This window comes from Medicago truncatula, chromosome 8 (genome assembly GCF_003473485.1).
Source record: "Medicago truncatula cultivar Jemalong A17 chromosome 8, MtrunA17r5.0-ANR, whole genome shotgun sequence".
In the NCBI taxonomy this organism is placed as follows: Eukaryota; Viridiplantae; Streptophyta; class Magnoliopsida; order Fabales; family Fabaceae; genus Medicago; species Medicago truncatula.
Window position 1 is genome coordinate 48,755,812 of NC_053049.1, and position 18,704 is coordinate 48,774,515.

General features: G+C 30.4%; 2 protein-coding genes and 1 long non-coding RNA gene across 3 annotated transcripts; 1 reads left to right on the top strand and 2 right to left on the bottom strand.

The window, feature by feature from the left end:
- Positions 1-1,714: 1,714 nt before the first annotated feature.
- On the bottom strand, positions 1,715-4,228 carry LOC11410138 (vacuolar iron transporter 1). Its single transcript, XM_003630932.4, has 4 exons — positions 3,839-4,228; positions 3,662-3,747; positions 3,470-3,584; positions 1,715-2,174 (listed from the first exon to the last, which is right to left on the bottom strand). Exons 1-4 carry the CDS (start codon positions 4,087-4,089, stop codon positions 1,877-1,879), a joined length of 750 nt encoding a protein of 249 aa, XP_003630980.1. The 5' UTR covers positions 4,090-4,228; the 3' UTR covers positions 1,715-1,876.
- A 5,574-nt stretch (positions 4,229-9,802) lies between these two features.
- On the top strand, positions 9,803-10,469 carry LOC112417065 (uncharacterized). Its single transcript, XR_003007525.2, has 3 exons — positions 9,803-10,000; positions 10,090-10,148; positions 10,243-10,469. It is a non-coding gene; the product is annotated as an uncharacterized lncRNA (long non-coding RNA).
- Positions 10,470-13,274: 2,805 nt separating this feature from the next.
- Positions 13,275-15,320, bottom strand: LOC11411163 (vacuolar iron transporter 1). The gene is made up of 4 exons (XM_003630933.4): positions 15,067-15,320; positions 14,854-14,939; positions 14,649-14,763; positions 13,275-13,637 (listed from the first exon to the last, which is right to left on the bottom strand). Exons 1-4 carry the CDS (start codon positions 15,318-15,320, stop codon positions 13,340-13,342), a joined length of 753 nt encoding a protein of 250 aa, XP_003630981.2. The 3' UTR covers positions 13,275-13,339.
- Between the last annotated feature and the right edge of the window lie 3,384 nt (positions 15,321-18,704).

Consider the following 18,704-nt stretch of genomic DNA (forward strand, 5'->3'; position numbering starts at 1 on the left):
TTCAGGGACGAAGTTGATGATTCACTCTAGTATCAATATATATTTTTGAATTTTTTATAGCCATCACTACCCATGGAGATGTTTTGTATGTGCCACTTATGCTTTTAATTCAACCAAAATAGCATTGAAACCACAAGTTTAGCCACATTCAAACTTTGAAGGACTTCCCAAAATTTCCCACATTCAGAGCATGGAAGGTTCTCCCGAAAGCAAGAAGAGCTGTTAAATGGGTTGACCCATTCCAGCCAGAGGAGTCTGGTTAGATAAATGGGTCAAACCAACGACCCATGCATGGGTTGACCCATTCCAGCCTAAGGGGTCTGGTTAGATAAATGGGTCAAACTGACGATCCATGTGAGTTATGCGGGCTAATGGGCCAGTCCAGCCCATTCAATATAAAATAAATAGGGGTGTGTTGGTAAAGAATTAATTAACGTATTTGGAAATATCAAATGAGTCTCGTAAAAAAAGTATCATTTAAACACGAGAATCCATGCTTCAACGCAAAACCAAACTGCTATTAATCAAATACCCCCAAAACAACATTAGAAAGCAACTAGGAAGAAGATTCTAATTGTGTATCCTCTCCTACAAGCTGCCCAGTTGCCACTTGAGGAACAGGAGGCTCCATCACAATTTAGTTTCACGAAGCCTTAAGGAGAAAGGTTCTAATTCCAATTACCAAATTAATAGACTCTAGAGCAGTAGTACCTGTTCTGTTTATCTTGTTTTTCTTTTTCAAAATAAAAAATCCATAGAGAACAAACATGGCACCAACTCAATGGTGAATATAAACAATCCTTATGCCTACATTTTGGCAAATGTAAACTGATTGCAAATTCTTAGATTTCAAACATGCGTTTTTAAATAGAGGCAGAATCCGTTGACACCAGGTGTAAGTCTAAAGGCTTGCACCAAATCCTAACCATTCAATCTATTTAATCTAATGGTTGAAAATATGGAAACAAAAAACTTAATATGTGTCATGTAATAAATGATAAAGATTTTATAATTAATTTATTACCTTAAATTAGTCACAAACAAAAACATATTCCCTTTGTACTTCTTCCTTGCCATTCTTTGCCATTGATCAAAATTGTCACCCAAAATAAAAATATCAAAAGTTTCACAACAGTCTTCGATTTTTTTTTTTTGTTTGAGGAAAAGAGACTTTGAAACTTAAATTATGATTTTCGCATAATCATGTTTTTATTTTAAAATAATTGATCAATGGATCTGAAAAGAAAAATCCCTGATGGAACTCAATTGAATAATTGTCTTAGTGCTTGAAAATTACGTTGAGAAACAAAATCAAGAGTTCTATATGTGATTGATTAATGGAATTTAGAAATTGGAATTTAATTGTTTCTTTGAGATTTTTGTAGTATTAGGGATTTGTTTCGTCCCCAGTATAAGATGAGAATGGTCAAAAAGGAAAGAAAACAAATACTCACGTGTTACTCTATTATATTTCTTAATGTGTTTGTCATATGGAAAATTATGAACCAATGGATTGATAACATTGAATGGTTAAGATTTGGTGTAAGTCTTAAGACTTAAACCTGGTGTCAACGGATCCTGCCTCTTTTAAGTATATTTTTAAATTTTATCTCTTGTCATCTTGCAACAATAGCCATTTAACACCTCTTCAAATGGTGGTGGCAAACAGTTGCACCATAATGATCACTCATTCCATGTATCAACTATCGAAGGAGACGATTAAAATGCAAATTGATATCAACCACAAAAATTTCAAGCCAAAAGTTAAATGGTTCATGAAAATGTGGCAAGAAACTGAAAATTGTTGCCAGTTACCACCACAAGTAGCATCTAATAGACAAGAAGTAGAAAATAATAGTTCTGAAAGAGCATGAAACTATGGATGGAAAGCCTTTGCCAAACCATAAGCAGCCGCAGAGGCAATGGCACCAATTAGAGCAGTTTCCAAAGCACTCCTGATTGGCTTGTTGCCGGTGAAGGATCCCTTGACAAAGCCAAAGATAAGCAAAGCAATCAATGTAACCACCACTGAAACAAGAACAGCCTCTGATGCATTTCGAATGAACATGTAAGGAATGAGAGGAACAATTCCACCCAATACGTAAGCAATAGCAATTGTCATTGCACTATACAATGCTCTTCTCGGATCTGGCTTCTCTAGTCCCAACTCAAACCTGCCACGCCAAGTAACCAATTTGTTAATTAATTTGTTCAATCAGTCACAAATTCACTAAGTTATCTTCTATTGTAGAAATTAATTCATATTTTTGAGGAAGCAGGTATTGTAGAAACAATAAAAAGGTGCATGTATATAAAATTGGATTATATCAATTTGTTTATTTTTTCAAGCATTCAGAGTCATATTTGATTGTAGCAAGTATTCACATTATGAAAGATGCATGTAGAAACAATATAAAGGTGGATGAATATAAGTTGGATTCATGTTTCAAAACTTCTCTTCATAGTATAAAAAAAAAATGGTCTTTCGGTTCTCTACATCCACCAGTAAATCTGTACCTCTAATTTGATTTCTAAAGTAAACCATATCAATCTTATTTTAATAATTCAAATTCAAGTCGGAAACATTGCAACATACTTGTATGCATCACAATATTTTTGTTCTGAAAAACTTTTTTTAGGCACAAGTTAGAGACGTTTATTTATTTATAGAAGCATAAATATTAACATTGTATATGCACAGGATCATTTATTCATCCTAACTAGCTGTACATTATAAATAATTATAAAAGAAACCCACGTGTAAGGTTCTCTGGGATAATTCTTTTGACTTTTATCATGTTTTTATCCGTTTGCATTTCATGGACCAGTAGCATATGCCTAATATTAAAATAACTTGAGCTAATTATTCTCAGCTTTCCAACAACAAAAACAACAACAAAAAAAACATTGATTCTAAAATACAATGGTTTGGAATTAAAAAAAATGGTTATGATAAAAATTGAAATCGAGGATTTCAAACTTTATATTTTATCTTGACACATATTTCTTCTAAGATAGTAATTAAAGTTGAACTCAAGTTTAGAAAACAATGTTAAAATTCATAGAAAAAGTTTTACGCTCATTTGAAAATCACAAAATTTGGAGATGTTAATCTTCAAAGTTGCGAGGAATATATTAAATTAATTAATTTTAAATATTGACGTACTAAAAAAAAAAAAAACAAAAGGAGAGTCGAAATAGTAGTATTATTTGTGTAACTGTGGCACGCATGACCAAAGTTTGGAATCTATAATCAAAGTATCAAAGCATGTCCACACTGAAAAAGTGGAAACCCACAACCAGAAAAAGTGCCTTTCTCTTTCCAATCCCACTCTTGCTTGCAAGCATATAGCATTCAACAAGTAACGACGCATAGCTAACTCCAAATTTTGGACAAATTACTTTCTCATGCGTATTATTAACTCAACAAATATTAAAATAAAATAAAATAAAATAAAATGAAACTTACTTCATCATGAAATCAAGCCATGCTTGAGGATTCTTTCTCAGAGCATTCACCACAGGTCCATATTCATGTGCCTCTATTCCATACTCAGCCAATATTTCTGCCACCTCAGCTGCTTCTGAAATTTTTTCACACAAATAAAAAACAATTTAAAAATCAAATAAAAAAAAATAAAAAATAAAAAATATTACGAACCAGTTTCTGGTACTGTAACGATTTCTTCTTGTTCCCTTTTCAATTCTCTATTGTAATGATCAGCTTCACCTTTTGCAGCCAAATACCTTCACAACAACACAGTGCAACGTTTCTTCAAATCAATTCATGATGATAAAAAAAAAATATGATCAAAATTGAGTGTGTAAAGAGTGTTACCCTCCGAGACCCATGGAGATGGCGCCGGCGGCGACTTCGGCGATGCCAGCAGTGAGGACGATGGAAGAAGTAGCATTGGCGCCAGAGAGACCGGCGGCGAGGGCGAAAGGGACGGTGAGGCCATCGGAAACGCCAATGATGATGTCACGGACGATTTCACCCGCGGTGAAGTGCTTTTCAGTGTGGCGATTGAGAAGGCTCTGTTTCTCAGGTTCAAGGTTTAGTCTGTGTTCGTCGCCATTACCAGCCATTTGAAGTAGTGTATGTGATTACTACTACTAGAAGTGATTTTAGAATTGGAATCCAAACAAAGCCTAATGTGCAACTGTTGTTATATATGCTGCGCAATTGTATACTACTGCTATAACCCAAACGTCGCCATTGGGATCGTTTCACTTCATTTTTTTATGGAATTAAAATGGATTAAATATATTTTTGATCCTATAAATATACAAACTTTTTGTTTTAGTTCTTATATAATTTTCCTTCAACTTTTAATCCCTATAAAATTTTTCATCTTCATTTTTGGTCCCTCTTTTATAGTAAACTTATATGTAGAATTCATATTTTTGAATAAAATTTTGTAGAAAAATGCATAATATTATAAGAATCTCTCCTTTAGAATTTTTTAACAAAACATGAATTTAATATGATTTTTTTATACTTTTCTCGGTTAAAAATTCATATTTAATTTGTATTTTGTTAAAAAATTCTAATTTTTTTGTGGATTTTTTTTTACAATATTCTACATATTTCTGCACAATTCCATTAAAAAAAAAAATACAAAAATTAACTTAAAAATAGGGACCAAAAGTAGTGATTGAAAATTTTGTAGGGACTAAAAGTTGAAGGAAAATTTTAGAGGGACTAAAACAAAAAGTTGATATATTTATAGGGATCAAAAACATATTTTACCCAATTAAAATTAAGGGTTAAATATGTTTTTGGTCCCTATAAATATGTCAATTTTTCGTTTTAGTAAATGTAATTACTCTCTCTTCATAGACTACCCCTATAAGTAATTACTATTCTGATACCTACGTGGATATACGATTTTTATGGAATTGAAAACTCATTGGCAGAACCACTAACCACGGACTTATATAAATGAGTATTGTAACTCATAATGATTTGATTAAGTCTATGATATATTGGGTTAGTGGGAGTTTGTTATTACATTTTTAAAATGTCTGGGCCATTCTTTAATGACACATTCTTTTTTAAATTCAAACGTGTCACTATAAATTCATCATTTGTTAGAAAAGTGAGTCTTTGACCTGTATGATTTGTTTTCCCTATCAGATTCAATTTCTGCAGCATTAAAACTTACTTCTCTTTTGAATGATTAGTGCTTTGACCATACATATAATTTTAAATTCTTTATTCTTTATGACAAGCAAATTTTTATTCTTTTAATAATTGAGTATTGTCATCCAAGTGAGAGATTGTTGGATTAATTATTTAATTAATCAATTATGGATTGACAATAATCAATTATTATAAGTTGATGTCATAATATAAATTATGGTTTATTGTGTTAAGCACTAATTAGTTGATGAATATGTCTAATTGAGCTATTCTTTCTAAATGGACCGTGATGGGTTGGACCATTTAGCTAAGCCCAATGAGAGGTCTCTGCCTTCAGCCGTTTAGCTATTTAAACGTCATCTCATCAGACGGTTAAACTATTCTGAATATTCCAGTGCTAAACGGAATGAGGGTAGTCATCCCTCTCATCCTTCTGACGGTTATCCTTCATCAACCTAATTCAAAAGGTACATAGTTTCTTCATCATTCTTTATTACTACTGATATGCTATAATTTGTATCTAGTGATTCATGGCTAAAAACTAAAACTTTTATCAATTGGTATCAAAAGTGAATATTGAAAATTTTATAGGGACTATAATTTGTTACTCTCTCTTCATAGGTTACCCCTATAAGTAATTACTATTCTTATACCTAAAATAGGGACCAAAAGGGAATATTGAAAATTTTATAGAGACTAAAAGTTGAAGGAAAATTTTAGAGGGACTAAAACGAAAAATTGATATATTTATAAGGACAAAAAACATATTTAACCCTGAAACTAATTAGTATTCACACCCGTGCTTTAAATGAGAGAAACAAATTTAACTTATCTCACCGTCATTTTCAGGATATTTTTTCTTGTTAACATTTCAGTGTAATTTTATGTATTAATAATTCCTACCTTTTAATCTTTTAAAAAAAAAATCCTACCTTTTAAAAAAAAAAATGAAACATGATGTATTCATTTTTATATATAATTTTTAAGGGTTTATTTACTTATTATTGTTAATTTGTGTGAAATTATCCAATATGATAATCTTTAAAAGAGAGAGTGAGTATATTATCTAGTGTAAGGATTCCATTCACACAACTATCGAATTTAGTACACACCTCTATATTTTTTCTGTATAACATGAATTTTATCTATCTTAATCACTGATTCATTCTTTATTATTATATTTAAAAATTTTAAACAACTATTTATGCAATTTTTTTACAAATTCATATATCAAGGCTTTTGTAATTTAACACAATCGACCGTATGTATTCTTTTGAAATTAAATCCACTGTATTTTTACTGTAGAGAAAGTGAATGGAATAATTTAACAATCAACTTCTATACAATAAGAGTACATACGGGCGATTGTATTCGAAATTTAACACAATCATAATGAAATATAATCATTATAATTTAACAACTTCTATATCTTGTAATAAAAAAAAACTTCCATATAAAAAAATCGTAATAAAAACTACTTATTGTAGAATGAATTTTCGATATATTATTTTATTTGGTTTCCGATTTATAGAATCGTAACAATTTTTTATTGTAGAGTTGCGATTGTTGTGGAAAGCAAATAAAAGTTGTGCTACAATTTTTATAATTACAATGAATTTTGGATATATTTTATTTGATTTCCAATTTGTTACTACATTATAAGTAGTTTTTCAATTTCATTTGGATTTAGCATATAAGTCTTTTATTTTTTTGACAAGTTAGCATATAAGTCATAACAATGAACTGTATGTGTATGTTTGAAACAAGTTTTTTAGATGGAGAATGATAAATTATTATTATTATTCATGACACCAATGATATTTTACGACTGTTTCGTATAAAATTTAAACTTTGTTTAACGAGGTAACAAAGTTCAATTCTTATTAGTGAGTTGAACTTCATGGATATAGTTGAAACAAATTGTTAAGATTTGAAAGAAAACTGATAAGTAGCGATTTATGAATTACACACTCGTTTTATTGTAAAGATAGGAGTAACGTGACATGATAACTATCATATCTTGTCTAAATTCAACATTTCTCACCTTGATATGATAAGTTAATGTTAGATTTTATCATATCATATCTTTATAAAAAATATCATACTAGCATAATAAGATAGGAATAATCTCATTATGTGTTACTCTATCCCGTTGATTTAATTTAACAATCAACTTCTATACAATAAGAGTACATAAGGTCGATTGTAATCGAAATTTAACACAATCATAATGAAATATAATCATTGTAATTTAACATTATTTTCATAATTTAACAACTTCTATATAAAAAAAATCATAATAAAAACTACTTATTGTATAATGAATTTTGGATATATTATTTTATTTGGTTTCTGATTTGTAGAATCGTAACAATTTTTTATTGTAGAGTTGCGATTGTTGTGGAAAGCAAATAAAAGTTGTGCTACAATTTTTATAATTACAATGAATTTTGGATATATTTTATTTGATTTCCAATTTATTACTACATTATAAGTAGTTTTCCAATTTCATTTGGATTTAGCATATAAGTCTTTTATTTTTTTGACAAGTTAGCATATAAGTCATAACAATGAACTGTATGTGTATGTTTGAAACAAGTTTTTTAGATGGAGAATGATAAATTATTATTATTATTCATGACACCAATGATATTTTACGATTGTTTTGTATAAAATTTAAACTTTGTTTAACGAGGTAACAAAGTTCAATTCTTATTAGTGAGTTGAACTTCATGGATATAGTTGAAACAAATTGTTAAGATTTGAATGAAAAATGATAAGTAGCAATTTATGAATTACACACTCCTTTTATTGTCAAGATAGGAGTAACGTGACATGATAACTATCATATCTTTGTCTAAATTCAACATTTCCCAACTTGATATGATAAGTTAATGTTAGATTTTATCATATCATACCTTTATAAAATATCATACTAGCATGATAAGATAGGAATAATCTCATTATGTGTTACCCTATCCACTCCCTCTACAAACAAACCCCATACATCAGGCATACAATTTCCCACCACAAGCTAGCACCCGATAGATGTAAATAGGCAATTACTCTCTTAAATTGTAAGTTTCAGCAATTACCCCCTGATGTTAACAAAACTTCAATTACCTTCCTGAAATTGTACAACGTTAATTAATTTACCCCCTTCGTCAAATTATTTTGTTAGTCAACATCTCATTTTGCAAATACCCTCATGAAGTTTTGCACTTATGTGCATAATGCCATTCGAACTTGAAAATTTATATTTTTTTCTTTCTTATACTTGACTCAAAAGATATTAAAAATAAACAATTAACATAGTGGTTGATATTCTTGTAAAAAATGTATAATTATAATATTTTTCAGCTTAACTACATATTTAAATTGATATGCTTTGTTTTATAAATAGATTAAATGACATTTTTTTTTAACCAATGATTAGATGATATTGTTTCTAATGGTTTTAGTCTGCAATACTTATCTGATTATGAAAATTAAATCAAGTGACAATATACACTATTATCATTTAGCAATATAATTAATTACCATGTGGCATCATCCACTATTTTGATGTAACAAAAAAAAAATCATCCACTATTTTGAAATCACAAAGATATGAAAGAATTAAATGATAGTAAATAAATACACCTCTTAGATTAAGCAATAGTCTCCTAAATTTTAATGGTGCAAACAATAATTTTAAGGGTAAAAATTACTTCAGCTTTTTTTTTAAACTTTGAAATTTGCTTGTTAAAGTTCTGTTGACATGTTGAAAGATCTTTATAGCTTTGAAAGCCAATAAACTTTGATTCATATGGTGAATTGTTTCATATGCGTTGTTGCGCTCACATCTTAAACTTTGATTGTTAAAGATGGTATGCAAACAATTGGAACTTAGATTGAAAAGATTAGGGAAAGTGTTGGTTATTGGGTTGCAACACCTAAGAGGGAGGAGAAATTTAAAGATACTTGTGAACAATTGGGTATGACCTATGAAAAGAAGCTTGCACAAGGACAAGGTGGAACTCTGCTTATTTGATGCTTGCTTCTGCATTGCCTTATGAAGAAGTTTTTAAACGTTGTGCTATACGTTTTAGTCATTATAAATCTTCACCAAGTGAAAAAGATTGGAAAGTGGCAAGAGAAATTTGTGAACATTTGAAATTGTTTTTTAGTGTCACCGAGTTGTTTTCAGGTACTAAGTATCCAACTTCAAACCATTATTTTCCCAAAATTTGTGAAATAAGGTTGACTTTAAGAGAGTGGCAAATTTCTTGTAGTGATACCATTCGGAATATGGCAGGAGATATGATTGTGAAGTTTGACAAGTATTGGGGTTTGATTAATGGGGTGATGGCAATAGGGGCTGTTTTGGATCCTAGATATAAAATGCAATTGCTGAATTACTTCTTCCCTCTTATTTATGGTAGTGATTCTTCTAAATAATTGGAAAAGGTGAAGAAAACGTGTGAAGATTTGATTTTTGAATATCAAGCAAGTGATAAAATGGTTGGTAGTGAATGGAGTACATCAACACTAGATGGTCCTTCTGTTGAAAAGCAAGATTATATGAAATATGTGATGGAAAATGCTTCAACTAATGAAAAATCAGAATTTGTTTCTTATTTAGAAGATGACATCTTAGTGAACAAAGAGAATAATGAGTTCCTTAAAAATTTTGATATCCAACTTTGCAAAAGATTGCAAGAGACTTTTTGGCAATTCCAATCTCCACGATTGCTTCGGAATCTGCATTTAGTACTAGTGGCCGTGTTGTAACTCTACAACGTAGTAGGTTGAAGGAAGACACATTAGAGGCTTTGATGTGCAGCCAAGATTGGTTCCGAACAGAAATGCAAGGTAGTACATTTAATGTTAAATTCATCTTTTTTTTTTTTATCATTTGTATTTTTGTCACCATACTTATAATTTAGCTATTTTTTTCTTAGGTTATTCAAAGATATTGGCTCCTTTTGAATGTGTTGATGAGGATATGGATGATGATGAGGTAGTGTAAAAATTATTATTGTTGACTACTTTCATGTTTTTAAAGTATTTTTGTGAAGTAGTTATGCTTATGACTATATGTTTACTTGTTGTAGGAAATGAGTCAAAAATAACTGTGGTGGAGGGTGATGGAGAAGATCTTATAAGGAAAAGTTGGAAGCAAGAGACATGATTTTTTGTTGTGAATGGATGCCTTGTTGGAAGCAAGAGACATGATTTTTTGTTGTGAATGGATGCCTTCTTATTTTGAATTTAGATGTATCTTATATTAAGCAACATGACTTGTCCACTTTTGTGGTTTTGCTACTAGATTATGACTTAATTCTCTCCTGCTACTAGTAATGTGACTGTATCAAGTAATGCAACTTCTTCTATTATTTCTCTTTGTTATCTATTAATATCTATTAGATCTCTTTAGCCTAAAATATGCATGTGTTTAGCTATTTTCCATTATCTTGACCAAGAAATGGACTGTATAGAGCTTAAATTAGCAAAAAAAAAAAAAACCGTGGAGCTCCGTGGGATCCGCAGGGACGGGGATTGGGGACGGGGAATGGATTCACCGGCGAAGCGGGGATCGGGGAAGTATCCCCGCCCCCGATCCGCCCCATTGACATCCCTACACACATCATTAACATAACTAAACTCATTATTTAATTTAACGATATGTCATCAAAGACTGTCTAATCAAAACAACTAGTCCAATTTGATGGTCGTGCAACCTATGGATCATGAGACATGGCTATTCAACATACGTACTCTTGTCCATTATATTTTCAGTTAAACCCCTTCACACTGTAATCGACGAGTTAATTTGATTAACAAAATATGACTTGAAACACTTTAGTTTTTAAGGATTTGACATAATTCAAGGAGCAACAAGAGTAAGAATAAGATTTTTTTAACAACTCTCCTCAAAACTATTTTCGATTGTGAATTTTACCAATCAAATGAATAAGAGAAAAAGTGTATTTTTTGAACAACTCTACTCAAAACTGTTTACTTAAATTGAGTGATTCATAGCACAAACGAATTCGAAATTGATTAAGTATTGTCATTTTAATGGCTATTTGAGTTTTGAGAATTTAAGCTCAAATTCATATTTTTGTCTCAGATTAAAGGTAGTGAAGTCTATTGAAGTTTCTTTTGTAGGCAAGGTTTATGTTTCTCAAGTACAACATACTATTTTTTAAAGAGACCTATAAAATTAATTTATTGTGACAAAGAAAATCGATTTCTTTGAGTAAAAATAATATGTAAAAATAATATCATTTTTTTTGTGGTGGTCGGGGTTTGAACCCCGAACCTTATATATATTATGCATTGTCATACCAACTGAGTTAAACTTACATGGACAAAAAATAATAATAATATAATTTAGTACAATCTGATAAATTCGATTTCTACAATAGGAAAATCAATCTTTTACACTTCAATCGATTTTTGAATGCCAAAAATCGATTTATGTTTTGAAAAAACATATTATACTCGCTCGAATTATCTTATATTGATATTGATATAAAATCCAAACACCTAACAATTAGATAGATAACCTAGATGGATTAAAGTTCATTGCAGATTTTTTTTGGGTAAGATTGCGCCAAAAATTTATTGATATATGAACTCAAATATCTAACAAATAATACAACTGATTGAAAAATGTTTAAACAAAAAACATTAAAAATTTGGGGTGGTATAAAATGTATGTGAGTCTCATCAGTGGAACTTAGTTTCAAAGTGATAGACTTCATTTCTAAAAGGGTGAGTCCAACATGCACTTCTTCCATAAAATACGAGTGTTGAAAAAAATAGGTTTAATTGCTATTTTCGTCTCTTAATTAATTTTTTGGTATCGTTTTGGTCCCAAAATTAATAAAAAATTCGTTTGAGTCCTTTAAATATGTCTCCGTTACATAAATTAGTTCCTTCCGTTAATTTTATTAAAAAACTGTTAGGGTTTGTACAAGTAATCACCTTCATTCAACTTCTTCACTTCTTCCTCATCCACCTTCATAAAAAAAACCCAACAAAACAAAAAACTGAAGAAAAAAAAAATCGAACCTTGAAATTGAAATTGGAAGAAACCAAATTGATTCTTAAGCATTGAAACAGAAAAGCTCTATTTTATGGAGAAAAAAAAACTCATTTTCAAATTCAATCTAAACCCTTCATCATCATCATCATCATCAATCCTTCACAAAAACCCATTTTCTGATCTAAACCCATTACCATTATTCCTTCAAAAACAAAACCCATTTTCAATAGAGGAACACAGATGAAGGAGAATTGGAACACGTTTCAGCACCCAATCAAAAGAGGAACACATGAATAAGAACAAGAACACGAAAAACTTGAAGATGATTTGCAATTTGCAGTTTCAACAACGCAAATCAACGATTTTGAGCATGATTTCCGATTTTCATTTGTTCAAGAGGAACTGAAAACGAATTTTCATTTGATGGTGTTATGGTGTTACGAGAAGACCTATGGAAGAAGAAGAAGACTACTTATGGTGTTATGGGTGAAGCTGTTGTCATTGTAATAAAAAAAAATTAGTCATTCCAAATCTTAAAGAAATTCAGAAATAAAATGATAATGGGTTTAGATTTGGATTTCATATGATAAAGGTAAAATTTTATTTGATGAGTTTTGTTGTTTAAGTTTTTTTCTTCTTCTGGGTTTGTATGAAGGTGGATGAAGGTTTTATGAAGATTTGTTGAAGAAGATGAAGGCGAGGAGGAAGAAGATGAATATAAATTCCAACCAATGCGAAAATGACACGTGTGCTTGAGTTAACGTTTTTTTAATAAAATTAACGGAAGAGACCAATTTATGTAAAAGAGACATATTTAAAGGACTCAAATAAACTTTTTATTAATTATGGGACCAAAGCGATACCAAAAAATTAGTTAAGGAACCAAAATAGCAATTAAGCAAAAAAAAAAAAAAAAAGTCTACTCTTAATAAATAAATATACTCAAAATATCAATTACGCTTGAATTTGAAAAGTATGAAACTAAAGAGAAGAAGTAGCATCTAATTAATACTTTTTATTTAAAAAATTAAACACCAACAAGTAAACTGTAAATAGATAAATGTAGTTGCTCATAACAATGTGGCAAGAGAATGAAAATCGTTGCGACCACAAGTAATATAGTTTGCCTTCGTTGCCATTAAATACAAAACGTGAAACTATGGATTGAAAGCCTTTGCCAAACCAAAAGCAGCTGCGGATGCAATGGCGCCGATGAGAGCAGTTTCGAAAGCACTTTTGATAGGTTTGCTGCCGGTGAAGCATCCCTTGACAAAGCCAAAGATAAGCAAAGCAATCAATGTAAAAATTACTGAAAAAAGAACAGCCTCTGATGCATTTGGAATGAACATGTAAGGAATGAGAGGAACAATTCCACCCAATATGTAAGCAATAGCAATTGTCATTGCACTGCACAATGCTCTCATTGGATCTGGCTTTTCTAGTCCCAGCTCAAATCTGCCATGCCATCGAGTAAGCAATTTGTTAATTAATTTGTTCAAGCACTCACGAAATAATACATTCTTTCCTCTTCTCCAAGAAAGTTATTTAAACAAAAGGTACACTTGAATAAACAATTTTGTTAAAAAATGTGACTCCAAGAACAAGCAATGATGTTAAAAATTACTTTGAGAGATTCAGTTGCTTGATATTATGAGAACAACATACTAAATAATCGTAGGATTTTACTATGAATTATGTGAAATCAACGTTTTATTTTTTGGATTTGTGATATCCAAATTTTTATTATATGCAATTTCCCTCAATGTTATTCTTGAAATATATCGGGCTTCTTCTATTTTCTCACTTACAAACAAAAGATGCTACAAATCTTCACTTCAAAAAAAAAAAAATGCTACAAATCTTCACAATCAATCGAGTTCGTTTTACAGGTCATTCCATTGTATTATGGATAATAATATATTGCTCGCGAGAGTTTAACAACAATACAAAGTGATACCCTTTCTCCATCTCTTTATTTGTTGGTCATCCATGTGCTCAACAAAAGGCCAAATCTAAGAGTTCCAAATTAATCGTGATAATTTCGTCATGTTTTCTCTCGCATGAATGACAACACTCTTGTATTATACATGTATGAAACCGAGGTGTTCCAAATGATGCACAACCACACGTCATGGATTATCCTTAATTAATAATTAACATATAAATGTCCAATTTACAATAATTACATATATTAGTTATAAAATATAAATAAAAAAGTTCCGCGAACTTAACCCAGTTGATGATGATATTATATTATATATATCGAGGTCGATGTTAAAACCCTGATTTCTCACTTATCATGACCAACTTATCCAGAGTTCTACTTCTCATCTAAGTTTAAACATCACTTTATCAAATAATATTCATTCTCCTCTGAGACTCCTTTTCGAAATATTCTTATATGATTTATATGTTGTGATATGTATCGATCATTATTAGCATATCATTTTCAAATGTTTAACTTACTTCATCATAAAATCAACCCATGCTTGAGGATTCTTTGTGAGTGCATCGACAACAGGTCCATATTCGTGTGGCTTTATTCCATATTCAGCCAATATTTCTGCCACCTCAGCCGCTTCTATTTTATTTTTCTCAACAAGAAAAAAATTATTAAAAAATCAAATAAAAAATCGAAAATCATGTTAACAAATAAATGAATAGTGCAAACCAGTTTCTGGTACAGCAATGATTTCTTCTTGCTCCCTTTTCAATTCTCTATTGTAATGATCAGCTTCACTTTTTGCTGCCAAATAACTGCACAAGACAATGCAACGTTAGTTTCAATTCTTGATAGTAAAAAAAATGTGAGCAAAATTGAATGCTTTGAAAATCATCAAAAGTGTAAAACTTTTTGAACTAATTTTTTTTAAAGATAAAGTACCCTCCGAGACCCATGGAGATGGCGCCTGCAGCAACTTCGGCTATGCCTGCAGTGAGGATGACGGAAGAGGCAACATTGGCGCCAGAGAGACCGGCAGCAAGAGCGAATGGAACAGTGAGTCCGTCAGAGGCACCGATAATGATGTCACGGACTATGTCACCGGCGGTGAAATGCTCCTCAGTGTGGTTATTGAGAAGGATCTGTTTCTCAGGTTCAAGGGTTAGTCTGTGTTCGTTGCTGCTATTGCAAGCCATTTGAAAGTGTGTATATGTGATTACTTTACTACTACTACTATATATACTCCTTTGAAATTGAAATCAAACAAGCCTATGTGTTAGTATTGGTTCCTATAACATGGTCATGGATATATATAGAAGTATATTACAACCCAAATCAAAGGGGATTCAACCCCCACACCACTCCCCAATCAACATCAACATATATTCTATATGTAAGCCATCGTACAGCGTTAACGTCAAAAATAAAAATGTAAACCATTAACTACTATATTCTCTTTTTTCCATATACATGACGAGATATATACACTACTATAATATAGTATTATTTAATTAAGTTTTCAATTTTTATAAGAGATACAAAATATTTGGAGAAAATAGTAATATATGTATTTATAATTTTAAAAATGATTTCAAATATTCTATACGGGTCTTCCAATTAGAAACATTTTTTTTAGGGAAAAATGAAAGACAGGAACATATACTTATAATTTACAATTTGTTGGTAGATGTAGATCCGTCATCCGTAGACTGGACTAACATATAGACTCGAATACCTGAAGCCATAATTCAATCGCGGAGGGTCCCCCAATCAACATACTTCCGCCGTTACAGGTTTACTATATCCTATGTGTATTTTTTTGAAGGAAGAAGTTTTACTATGAGTGTATTTTAATCATATATATTTTTTTGTTAACCATTTGAAAATAATTTGAATTTTATTAACCACTTAAACTCAATTGTTAAGTTATTTATTTATATTTTTACTAATATATAAAGGTAAACAATACTAGTAAATAAAACTACGTACGTTCAATTCGTTTTGATCAATATTTTCAAAATATATCATATAATTAGGGGAGCTTCTACGGTACACCTCACAAATTGAGGTGTACCGATATTCTGCTTCATAAATTTATAAATTAATGATCATTTTATGAAATAAGTTGTTATTTGTCATTATTTATATTTTAGAAAACACCATCTCATGAGAAAAAAACATCATTTCATTGTTTATATGAATTATATTAAATTTTTAACATTTTCTCATAAAAAATAATCAATATTCTTCATTATGAGCAATAAAAATTCAAAAAAAGTAAATTTTATTTCATCCACGCTTTTGGTAAATAAGATTTAATTATTATAATTGTCAATGATAGAAAATAATTATTTTTCCTTCAAAAAATAATCAATTTAATTATTATTTTAATGTTTGGTATACCGGTACACTTAAAATGTTGGATGTACCATAGAATTTGTCTATAATTAAGGTCAACGTTGTGCATTAACATATATGAAAGTCAAACTACAATCACTAAGACAAAGCGTATAATATTATACAATACTCCATTCGGAGGAATGAAATATAAACAAAAAATTAGGTGACAATTTTAACCACATACATGGATTTTTCAACTATCACTTTTACTTATATTTCAGTTTGGAGGGAGTTTGTAGCATATAATGATGGTCCAGGACTAAAACATTCTCACTCCCTCATCCTTAGTTCAGATGCATCAAATTTTCGATTATTGATTTTACTACATCCGACCTTGTTTTATAAGACTCTTGCAAAATTTGTTATCCCTTTTTACTAAGATCCTCTTCAAATATCAATGGGCATTAATTAGTTTTTTTTTTTTTTTTACAAAAACATCCCTAATTAAATGAAGAGATTTAAAATATCAACCATCCCTCTCGCTCTCTCTCTTAATTATTGAAGGATAACTTTGGAAAAAGAATTATCAGGGTCAAGATTCTCACAATTTAATAGACACTTCCATTGCATTTAGAGATCACATACTCATGGAATAAAATAATATTTAAATTATTATTATTTTATTTCAGAAGTCTATCTCTCTTTAAATATTAGAAGTGTCAACTAATGAAGATGAACTCAACTTTAATTTTTATTAAAAGAATCTTATATATAAACACAAAGCTTCCTCTGTATTTTAATATAAGTCGTTTTAATTGTTTGATGACATAAGAATGATAAACTAAGAAAATTGAAAGAAGATGAAGTAGAAATCCGATTTAGGAGTTTTTTTTTTTTTTTCTACTCATAAAAGGTGTGGATATTAGCACTCACATGACAAACTAATTTAATATTAGCAAAAAAAAAAAAGACAAAACTAATTCAAAATTTCTATTCATTTACAAATAATAACTTTTTTTTTTGAGTGATACAAATAATTACACATAAAAATGTTTAATTTCCATGCCTTGTTAATGTAAAAAGTTTTACACTTTCATCATATCATCACTATTGATGTGTGCGACTTTAGAAGTGATTACAATAAAAAATCAAACATTTCTATTGATCCGACCATTAGAATTGATTGATATAGTAAAAAGTTACAATCATGTGACTTGGTATGATTGAATGTACCAAATAAAACTGTAGGGAGAGTATTCACCTCTAATTGATTAAAGGCATGTTATTATTAATTTAACTTTCTCATTGAATGCCTTGGCCAACAGATTTGCCATACATAGAGAGAAGAAGCAGTTTCTTTGTCATGTTAACTTGATGAAACGCTTATCTTCCAGTTCTTATGTGCAACCAACCACCCTTCAACATTGAGTTCCTCCTACCAGCCACCATGTGGCAAAATGCATTGCAATTTGCAACAAGTATGTCTATTGGAGTGTGGATTTCACATTCCCTTTTCACATTTCCCACCAAGTCAGCAAGAAGCCTACTTGAAAATGGATAGAACAGTGGCTACATTTACATGAAAAATTCGGTTGGTGTTGGGAAGTATTGGTGGGGGTAACAGTGGCTACTTTTGATGGGTTCTAATTCCTCTGAAAGTTTACTTCTAGATATTTTTTATCTATTTTTACCAAATTACTCATAAATGTTGTTTTAAACGAGTTGTCTAGAATCCAAGAACGCTTAGGTGAGATTGCACATGTCTCTTCTAACTTAATCAAGGTCCTGAATTTGAATCCAACCTTGAGCATGCAACAACGTTAAAACTCTTAGGGAGAGTTTGCCGCACATTTGAGCCCCACAATACTTGGGAGATTAGTCTTTACAATTGCATGCGGATGATACCCGGTTTATAAAAAAAACGGGTTGTCCAGAAGTATACACTAGACAATTTTCCTTCCTTCTTAAATAACTTTCGGAGATGGATAATTTTGCAACAAATAAACAAGAGGTTTTTAAAACCATACTAATCTCTTACGTAAAGTGAATTTAACAATGAATTTGATGCTAAAGTTCAATTTTAGAGGCAAAAGTTTCAAATCTCAATCTTAAGTTAGAACTAATTTTGGAGGTAAATTGAATTTTACTCGAAAATATAAAAATCAATTTCATACTTCATGAAGTAGAGAAAGATCGACGATTTATCAGCCAAAGCAGAACCATGAGGAATAAGTCCACAT